Source organism: Sodiomyces alkalinus (assembly GCF_003711515.1).
Source record: "Sodiomyces alkalinus F11 unplaced genomic scaffold SODALscaffold_5, whole genome shotgun sequence".
NCBI classification, from domain to species: domain Eukaryota; kingdom Fungi; phylum Ascomycota; class Sordariomycetes; order Glomerellales; family Plectosphaerellaceae; genus Sodiomyces; species Sodiomyces alkalinus.
In genome coordinates this window covers 1,047,424-1,057,661 of record NW_021167083.1, presented here as the reverse complement: position 1 = coordinate 1,057,661, position 10,238 = coordinate 1,047,424, and the positions used below count along the sequence as shown (strand labels likewise).

General features: G+C 54.4%; 3 protein-coding genes across 3 annotated transcripts; 1 reads left to right on the top strand and 2 right to left on the bottom strand.

Moving 5' to 3' along the window:
- The first annotated feature begins 86 nt into the window (after positions 1-86).
- Positions 87-3,106, top strand: SODALDRAFT_167470 (hypothetical protein). The gene is made up of 5 exons (XM_028606982.1): positions 87-270; positions 379-500; positions 580-1,179; positions 1,388-2,457; positions 2,576-3,106. The coding sequence occupies exons 1-5, from the start codon at positions 206-208 to the stop codon at positions 2,963-2,965; spliced, it is 2,247 nt and encodes a 748-aa protein (XP_028466449.1). The 5' UTR covers positions 87-205; the 3' UTR covers positions 2,966-3,106.
- An 855-nt stretch (positions 3,107-3,961) lies between these two features.
- Positions 3,962-5,903, bottom strand: SODALDRAFT_276916 (methylenetetrahydrofolate reductase; the record flags this gene model as incomplete). The annotated part of the gene is made up of 2 exons (XM_028608036.1): positions 3,962-4,095; positions 4,205-5,903. 2 exons carry the CDS (start codon positions 5,901-5,903, stop codon positions 3,962-3,964), a joined length of 1,833 nt encoding a protein of 610 aa, XP_028466448.1.
- Positions 5,904-7,738: 1,835 nt separating this feature from the next.
- Positions 7,739-9,706, bottom strand: SODALDRAFT_324078 (hypothetical protein; the record flags this gene model as incomplete). Its single annotated transcript, XM_028609853.1, has 6 exons — positions 7,739-7,837; positions 7,908-7,979; positions 8,176-8,188; positions 8,438-8,594; positions 8,642-8,824; positions 9,547-9,706. 6 exons carry the CDS (start codon positions 9,704-9,706, stop codon positions 7,739-7,741), a joined length of 684 nt encoding a protein of 227 aa, XP_028466447.1.
- Positions 9,707-10,238: the final 532 nt, after the last annotated feature.

Below are 10,238 nucleotides of genomic sequence, written 5' to 3'. Positions count from 1 at the left end.
ATTTATTCAATCTAATCCTCCAGCACCCACGAAAGTGGTATCAGGCTATCCTTTTTAAACGTTACTCTCGGTACCTGATTGTCCGTCCCCTACTCGTCTCAAAGCCTTCCCTGCCTCGACGTTGCGGTACGGATGGCATTCTATCCTCCTAGACACCTTACACTCGGCGCTGGCGAAAGGTGACGCGCTTCATCTCTCTGCCAACATGTTCGTCGCCGCAGACGAATTGCCTCATCTGAAGGCATGGCTGATGAACAAATTGCCTGAAGTGTTCGTTGCTCCCGTGCTATCCCTCGGTTCTCCAATTTCAGAGGAAGGCTCTCTCTCTCTCTGTCTAGTATCGCCAAACTGACAAACGCTTGACATTGTGTTGATTAGATCTGACACGGAAACTGATATTTTGGCCGACTACGTTTTAGCGTTGCTCACTTCCCAGGAGGGAGACGCGTCGCAAATTCGTCTCGGCTGCGAGTCGGAGCTTCCGCCCTTCCTGAATCCTGGTTCGTCCCACCCATAGAAATTTGTTCATCTCTTTTCCGGGCCCCTTTACTAACAGGATGCTGGTGCTTTCCCATGCAGATGCAACTTCCAGGTTCGTGGACGACTTGTTTCGCGCCATCGAGTCGAAAACTTTCCTTCCCCCCGAACTACGTCCTCCCCCAGCAAAAAAGCCTCCTGAATCGCAGTCATCTCCGAGCCAAGAGCCCTCCTCTCGCCCCGAAGAGAACAGGAAACGCTCTTATTACGAGAGGGAAAATTCGGAGGCGGCCTACAGGCCCACTGCTGGCGAACGTGCTTTCAAGCAACCTAGGAGGGGCGGCGCTTTTGGTCGTGGCATTCCTGCAACTGATGCAAACGGCTCCCAAAACTACGACCCGCGAAACGTGTTCCCTACCAATGCCTTCCCGTCCCAACTGCCTCCTATCGATCCGACCCAGGTAAACCCCTTCAACACCCTACCTACGACCCCAGCATACGGGCTTCCTCAGCAGCCCCCTCCATTTCCTAGTGGTCCTCAGCCGAGGCCGCCATATGGTGCGCCACAAACGTCGCGGCGGAGACGGCAAAGATGTCGCGACTTTGATACAAAGGGTTTCTGTGCTCGCGGCAACTCATGCCAGTTCGATCATGGGATGGGGCCGATTTATTTGCCTTCTGACCCCGTGGGCAGGCCTGACGGTAAGATGCGCCCTGTTACCATATGTACCCCCCTTTTCCCGGTCTTATGTGATGACACCTATTTTTTTTGTTGTGGGAGCAAATATGCGATGACTTTCCATAATTATAAGGTTGACTTCTGAAATTCTGAGGCCTTGGTTCATGTTGTGTTGCGATTCAAATTGGCGGACTTTGAGAATGAGCTGCTAACGGCACGGCTCTACTGCAGACTACTCCACAGGTATGGCGGCAGCATTATTGTCACAGAATTTCCAACAGTTGCAACAGCTGTGGGAAGCCGTCAACGCGGAGAAGGAGGCTCGAGGGAACGGCAACGGTGGCCGCGGCAGAGGCGGCGGACGTGGCCAGGGCCAGCGGCGCAAACGTAAAGCGTCCATCTCCGCTGAGGGCCCGGTTCATGACAAGACGAAGAGTACCATTGTTGTCGAGAACATCCCCGAGGAGAAATTCTCGGAAGAGGAAGTTAGGGAGTTCTTCTCGCAGTTTGGTGAGATTGTGCAAGTGACTATGCAGCCGCGCAGGCGTTTGGCTGTCATTAAGTACGATACCTGGGCGGCTGCCAATGGAGCGTATCGCTCCCCTAAAGTCATCTTTGACAACCGCTTCGTCAAAGTCTTTTGGTATAAGGAGGACTCTTCTACTTCTGCCTCCGGGTCTAAGGGTCCATCGGATGGCATGGACGTGGATTCCGCCGACCGCGGTGCTTCTGCCGGACCCGAGTTTGACATGGAGGAGTTTTTGAAGAAGCAACAGGAGGCTCAGCGGGCGCACGAAGAGAAGATGCGGGAAAAAGAGGTGCTCGAGAGGCAACGGGAAGAGCTCGAGAAGCGGCAGAGGGAGCTCATGGAACGGCAGCTTGAGGAGAAGCGAAAGCTCCAGGCCAAGCTCCGCGGTTCGCAAAACGGCGACGCCGCCGAGGGCAACCAATCCACTAGCGATGCGTTGCGTGCCCAGCTGGCGGCTCTCGAGGAAGAGGCCGAGCTCCTCGGCCTCGATCCTCACGCGGATGACGCGAGCTCTCACGGTGGAGGAGGCGGCAGCAGCTTTCGTGGAGGGATCTTCCGAGGACGGGGTCGCGGCCGAGGTGGCTTCCCGCCTCGCGGTCGGGGATCCTTCCGTGCTGGGCACCGTGGTGGTGGTCGTGGGGGGTTCGGTCGGGGCGACGTCCACGCCGCGTACGCCGCTTACTCGCTTGATAACCGGCCTAGGGTTGTGGCCATCTCCGGCGTTGACTTTACGGAGCCTGAGAAGGACGAAGCGCTCCGCCAGCATCTTCTCGTAAGTGTCTCTCCTTCTTGGCCTTTTCTTCCCTTTCCGCCACAGTCATCTTCCCTTCCATGTCATTGCTTTTCGGCTTGGGCTTTCCCCCCCCCTTCCTCTAACAGTTGGACATTAGGGAGTCGGAGAGTTTACACACATCGAGAGCACACCGTCCAGCGCGCAAATAACATTCAAAGACCGGAAGACCGCAGAGAAGTTCTTCTTTGGGGTGTCGAACAAAACTATCGCCGGCATTGAAGGCGAGCTGGAGCTCAGTTGGGTCAACAAAGCGCCAGGGCAATCCCCGGTCGACCACGCCGGTTCAGGTCCCGGTTCCTCGAAGGAGGAGCAACAGGGGGCCGAGGAAGATGAGACGATGCAGGATGCAGAGAAGGGGAACACTGCCGATGATACCAAGGCCCAGAATACGCGACGGGGCAGTTCCTCGACTCGTGATCGAAGGTTAGATATGGATTACGAGGTCGCGGACGACGACGACGACGAGGGCGAATGGGGTATTGCGTGAATCCTCGGATCGAAGCAGTAGTTCAAAAGGACTGTGCCTCTTGGTATCGTTTGATAGAGAGTCAGTATACATGATGACCAAAAGTGCATCCGTTCGTCGTCTTCTAGGGGTTAGGAAAAGCTACCGTTTCTGTAGAAGCGAAGGCGCTGGGGGCCAAGTCCAGGAGATATTTACGAACCCAGTAATGGATCTCAAGGCAAAGCAATCACTACAGTAACATAGCATTGCCCTTGTGTGTTTACAGCGCAATGCCGGGAAACAAAAGCACCTTGACGAAGTATTCACCGAGTGAACCAAGACTGGCATTCAAATGCTGCGGGTTCTTCGTTGAGAAGACATCGGATATCTAGTACGCTCATCCACCGATCCGCGTCACAGCATTGCCTCCCATCTTCTAACCAAATGCCTCGGGAATTGGCCTCTTTGGCAAGGCCACTGCACACGCTGGAATGTGTCACCTTATCTTCTTGTGTTTCCCAACCCGGGATAAGACAAGGACGACTGACAAACAAAGATGAAAAATAAAGAAAAAAAGAAAATGTTGTCCCTTGTTGAAGAAAGAACTCCGTGCTCCAAACCACGAACCGTGGCCCTTTCGTTGGATCTTGATTCGTAGGCTCTTGGAGGGGGTATCGTTGAGTTATCGTTTGAGTATCGTTGAGTAATAAAGCGTTGAGAGGATGCAAAAAAAAGGAGAAAATCATGTCGGTCAGCGTTTCCCAGCTAAATTCCTTCCCCCATTTTCCACAGCGGGCGAATCCCTTGAATATAGAGAGGTTCCTCGCCCATGAAGCCGACCCATTGTCTGGCCCCTATTTTTTTTTTGTTGAAAAAAAGAACAAAACAGACATCGACCCCGCTGCTCCTGCTACAGGGTAATGCCAACCCGCGCCCTGCATGCCGTAGTGTATTCCGAGTCGAAAAACGCCTGAAAACTAATGCATCGTATGGTGTGAAGATGGAAAAGGGGACAAAAGACGCCGCTATTTCGGAGGCTTAGGTGGAGGCTGTGGCGACGCCATTTGCCGATTCGCCGTTCTGGCTTACGGGCTTGATGTCATCGTACTCCTTGACGGACAGACCTTGGAAGATCTCGAAAATCTCCCGTTGCTGATGGAAGTCGTTGTTGACTAGGAAAACGTGTTAGACGGAAGCGTGCTCGTAAAAAGATGAAAAGAGCAAGATAATGGTAAGAGAGGGGGGCGTGATGTTGAGAAAGGCTTGGTTCACACTACTCACCAATGTTGACCAGGTACCACTCATTCATGATGCGCTCGATCAGCACTCGGCTCGGAGACTCGGGGTCATAGCAATGCGCCCAGTCCACGCCTAGCCGGAAAGCCTCGTCCTTCCAGGCCATGAAGCTGATGCCCTCGACAATGGTCGGCTGGACGATCTCCTTTCCGGGGAAGACACCCCAGGTGACGGCATTAGGCCCGTCGGTCGGGGAGTTGTACTTGAGGGTCCCGTCCTTCGTCACAGCATAGTAGGTCATATCCGGGTGGTCCTCGATGCGAGCGATCAGCTCGGGGTACAGGTCGGGGTGGACGAGCAGCTCGAGGTACGACTTTTGATAGACGTATCCGTTGGGCGGACCCCAGCCGTGGACCGGGTCGGATGACTTGACGCCGCTCACGGCGGGCTGGGAGTTGATAGTGATGAGGCCGCGCTTGTTGAGGTCAATCAGGTCGTCGCGGATGGGGCTGGCTTCAGCGGTGAGTGGCGATTCGCTCCAGGGCAGCGAGTCGACCTCCCTCTTCAGGTAGCGGACGAAAAGGTCGGCCACGTCCTGCACGGACTGGGGTTCGCCCCATTTCTTGCGGTTCTGCTCGTTGGTGCCGGTCAAGCCGATGCCGTAGGCGTCGAGCTCACCAAAGGCCGGGGAGCGCGAGTCGCCCCAGCGGCCGTTGGGGAATTCGTCCCACTCCTTCGTGCGCAAGACGTAGGACTTGTTGCGGCCCTTCCAGAAAATCGGGCGCACGTCCTCCGCTCTCCGGCCGAAGCCCAGGCTCTGCTTCCAGGGCAAGCGTTGCTTGAGGGGACGCTCGGAGGTGGGCAGCCAATCGAGCTCCTCGAGGACCATGCGGGTGGCCTGGGCGAGGTTCATGGTGTAGAAGTGGAGATGGTGGATGCCGGCCGAGAGGATCTTGCGACACAAGTCGGCCACGAGGTGCTTGCCGATTTCTCGGACGGCGACGTCGTCGTTCTTGACGGGGTCTAGGGCGGCCATCCACTCGTCCGGGACCCGGCAGTTCATGTGCTTGGCGCGACGCAGGAAGCTGGCGTAGGTGGCGATGGGCATGATGCCGGGGATGATGGGGACGGTGATGCCACGCTCGCGCACCTTGCCGACCCAGCGGACGAAGTTGTCGGCGTCGTAGAACATCTGGGTGACGATGAAGGTGGCACCCATGTCGACCTTCTCTTTGAGGTGGTCGAGCAGCTGCTCCTCGTCCTTGTTGTCGTCACAGCCTTCCGGGTAGCCGGCGACACCAACGTCGAAGTTGTCGTGGTAGGTGTCGCGGATGTGCTTGACGAGGTCCCTGGCGTACTGGAAGTCTTCATCGGCGGCCACCCACTTCTCTTTGTCGCGGGGCGGATCACCGCGGAGGGCAAGGATGTTGGTACAGCCGGCTTTGTACGCCTTGTGCAGGGCGTCATTGACTTTTTCGAGCCCCATGTCGGTGCAGGTCAGGTGCATACACGTCTCGAGGCCGTAAATGCTCTGGGCTTGTAGAACCATATCGCAGGTGAGCTCGGCAATTCTACCACCGGCGCCCCAGGTGATGTCGATGAACTTGGGACCCATATGATACATCTTCTCCATGCGGTCGTAGAGATTCTGGACACCCTGGGCGGTCTTGGGAGGGAAGTATTCGAAGGAGAAGGACGGCTGACCGTCCCTCTCCGCCTCACGGAGCATATCTTTGATGTGCATGATCGTAGACGGTGGGCAGATTCTGCCTCAAGGTCGATTGTAGGTGGTGGTGGCCGCGGTAAGATTGGAGTTGGATTGGGAGGGGGTTTAGAGAAGGTGAGGCTGCAGCGGTTAAGAACGACGCCGAAGGGAAGTTGGAAAGCCGAGAAAGTTCGGCTGCACAAAATTGACTATAGGAATACCAGAGAGGATGATCTACGGGAAAATAGAGGAGTAGTTAGCCAATTGGGTGTAAGAAGCTTCCAATGAGCCTGGGACTCGAGGACCCGAACATCAAGCGAGTATGACTCTATGAGTATTCCAAGCAGCACATAGAGGGGCCTCGAATATTGCATTCAAGTGACTGTGACGGGGGGAAGGTGAAAGAATCACGCATAGCTGCCGAGTAGGTGAAAAACGAGGACAAGCTGAATAATAGCAAAGGGAGGCACCAAAGTCAAAGACTCACCCAGGGAAACTGCGAGGAGAAGGGAACGGGATAAAATTAATAGGTCTCTCGAGACTGTTTGAAGCTCCTTCGAAGAGAGGACCGGAACTAGCTATATCTGCCACCGAGATCTGTCACTATGAAGAAGTGTGTGAACAGAGACGGGAAAAGGGAAAGCAAAGGAAAAGGAAGGGGGAAAAACGAAAGGGAAAAGGAAGAGTTTAGAATGTGGTGATGTAAAGTGCGAGGAAGTTTTGTAGGTTGCAGTTCAATGGCCCCTTCAATGACAACCGTGAGAACTGTAAGGTACCCTAGTAGGTTAAGGTACGTGGGGAGCTAAGTTACCTTACCTTAGGTTGGGAGTGGTACTCCGTACCTTATCCGTATGTGCTTTGTGCTTCGTACAGATAACCACCCCCTCCAAGCTGCCTACGGTGTACATAGTGCCGATTTCGTCACCGCATAGTGGGAGTTCCCCACTACTCTAAGTGGAAGATTTCACAATAGCCTCCGAACACCGGCCCAACTGCAGGTCTGATTGGTCGAAGTGTATCAGCCCCGCCGTGCAGGAACTGTACTTTGCCTAGGGTCTGGCGAATACCCCTCGTCTTTTCCAACGCTTTCGGTCTCATGGAGAAAGTTACCTTACAGAGCTACGGAGTACGGATAATTGGCTGTACTTCGTAGAAATAGATGTACAACTCGAGACTTATTGTAAAGGTACTTTATACAAGAGGTACCGTTTCCGGTGTACTCCGGTCCTCACCATGTCCTCGCAAATGCAAATGGACACAAGGGAAATAGTAGAATAGCATCCGTACTAGGCGGGCGGGGAACCTAGTATCCCGTCTTCAGTTCTGTTCGTGGGCGGCACAGCTGGATCTTGTTTGGTTCATTGGACGGATGCTTTGGTTGGTTTGGGAAGTGTAGAGATGGAAAGTAAGGTGATTACTGCCACGAGGAGCGACTCTGTCGGTACTCCGGACCTTAAGGGACGTTGAGCCCAGGTCCACGAAAAAGAGAAAACTGGTTGTCCATTTTGGAAGCTGCCGTCCAACGGCATGAATTAGTCTTAGTGTAGAGTGGCGTATTTATGAACTCAAAGACCTCTCTCATAAACTTGTTTCCACTGCGTATTCTGGCTATATTACTGGTTTCTGGTAAATGCTAACACGACGAAGGGGTGAGGGGAAAAGATACGACGAGTTACCCGTTCTGCACCCATTGACGTTGTATGTATTGCCCCGCAATCCCGGGCTTGCTGCCCCTCTGTCCCACTGAATTCACCAGACCGCCCCTCCAGCAATCCAAAACGCTGTGGTCTGATTGGTCGATACTCCGTAAGTGGCTTCACTTCAGGTACGTACATCCATCAAGTATCCGTTGTCATCTCCTTTCTATGAGAGCATCACGTGACCTGCACGGGGCGGGGTTTTGGGTGCGCCCGCGAACCCCTCTCAAAGAAGTTGATATTTTCCCACGTTGTCACGATGGTTCTGATTTCTAGCTATTTAACCCACCGGCGAATCAAGGAAGTTCCCTCTCGAAAGAAAGAAGGGTAGATTTCTATGGATTACCGGGAATTTCTGACGGTAGATTCCAAAGTCCGTCGTGCTCGGGTCGAGCTGGAAGTAAGAGTCGGACAGGAGCTGTGGGGGATAGGGCTATCTGTGGGTGATTTCCCGCCCATGGCTTGGTCTAGAGAAGAAGAATGGGATCCTGTGTGATAGATCCAGGAGATCCACGATCAAAGACCTAGGATGGTCGTCTTTACAGGACGAGAGGAGGAATCGAGATGGACTCTTCTCCGACCGAATACCTATGCGTCAGCTGTTTCCCACTTACCAGAAGTCGGCCGCTAAATAAGATGAAGTAGTATCACTAGAGACTTGGAGGAAGACTTAGTGCTGGAAGACGTTGGATACATTGATGGATCATGATAGACGGGGAATTTCGGGCTGTCGCGGTGGTATCGTGGCTCGGGTGGAACTATTATCAAGTCGGGCAGGTTGACGGGTAGGTCTGGTAGGTCAGATTGACCTACCTCGGGGCGGCGTTTTGCGTCTGAACCACTACGCCCGTCGAAGGCCCTTGCAAACAAACTTACGAAGTGGATATTATAACAACAGCGTTATAGACCGTATCACTCTTTTCCCGTCTCGTCGCCTCGCACAACCCCATCTCAATCCGTTTGCACGAGAGGGCAGAATCGGTGTCGGTCACGCCAAGGCCTCCACCCGCGGTCCGCCCGGCAAGCTCTGCATCTGCATCCGCAAGGCGGCCGCCCCCCGCAACTCCCGCAGCCGATTACTCTGCTCAACGACGCCCCTATCCAAGATAAACCACCACCGCTCGAAGAACACCTGGCCGACCTCCCAGCCCGCCACATCGTAAGGGTCCGACCCCCAGATGAGGACTCCCTCCGCCGCGTCCCCCATGTCGTACGCCAGGTTGTACAGCGCCAGCGGGTCCCGCGCCGCCTCGGGCCGTTGCGCTCCATACCTCGGCCGAGCAGCCCAGCCGGCTCGCGATGCGCATGAATGCGCGGAGGGGTGTCAGCTCGTTGACGGGGAGGTGGTAGCTGTCGGGGAACTCGAACGTGGTTGAGGTGGTGAGCCCTGAATCTGATGATGGTAGTCCGACGCCGCCGCTGCTGTTCGAGGAGAAGTCAAGTCAACCAGGTATGACGGGTCGATGGTGGCGTGGAGGCTACTCGGCGTTGATGTGGCCCATGCCGATTCGCATTCGCTGGTTGAGGATGGCGGGACTGTGCCTGTGATGAGGGAAGACGTGATGGTGGGTTCCGTCCAGCCTAGGCCGAGGCCGAGTTCGAAGCCGCATAGTGGGGGTTCCTCCTGTGTTTGTAAGGGTAATGGGATCCTCGGCGTAGTGCTTGTTGACTGGAACGCCAACATGTCCGGCACCGGGGCGGAAACGGTGGTGGACCCGGGTGGCGTGGAACCCGATACGGAACAAGCGGGACTCTCGGAGTCGACTTGCGGTTCCCCATCGGGATTACTGCCGGAGGTCTGACAGCCGCCATTGGAGGGTGGCTGCTGTTTCACCGCCGCAGTGCGGTTTTGTCTCTTTCATTCACCTGGTGGATGTTAGGTGCTGCCTCTCTTCTGGAAGTACGGAAGTAATACAGGGACTACCAAGATGGCTTCCTTGGGATTTAGGAGACTACAAGTCTGGGACCGGGGATGGGCCACTTACGGTACGTCCTTTGAGCCAGAACGTTTAAGACTCTCTTCCTCTCGTCCGCATTCTCCTCTATGTGAGGGACCTCGAGGACTGGTGCAGGCTTACGGATTCGCTGCCGCGTTCTGGACGGGGTGTAAGTAGCAATGCAGCTATCGTCGTCTGTGGAGCTCATGGTGGGACTATAGCCCAAAGCACTCCACTCCGAAATGGGTGTGTCCAAGAACTGTCAGATCGGCAATAATAGCAGATGGATAGATAGAGCTGCAGCGGGAGCCGCTGTCATAGGCAAATTAGGTGAATTGAAGAAAAAGATATGGTTAAAATGAGAGGCATAACGAACAAGCGTGACGGGAAGATCATAGAGACCGAGTCGAGATGAGACTTAAGGTATTAAACACGTCAGACCGACCAGGGCGACGGGGACCATTACGCCTTGGCATAACAGATTACAAGGGACTTGTGTTCCGCAGCCAACTACTGCGGAAGGGAGAGGTCATACACTAACCATTATCTCCATTCTTCCATCCCGACAGTTAGACAAGCGATCACAGAAAGCCTTTCCTTCCTGAAGGAAGCGCCTCTAGACCGCGTGGTCCACGAGATGGAGGAATAATCATAGACAGGCTTGATATAGTAGCGAGAGAAGAAAACAAGAGAAGAAGAAAAGAAGAAAAGAAGAAAGAAAAAAAAAAAAAACCTGAAAC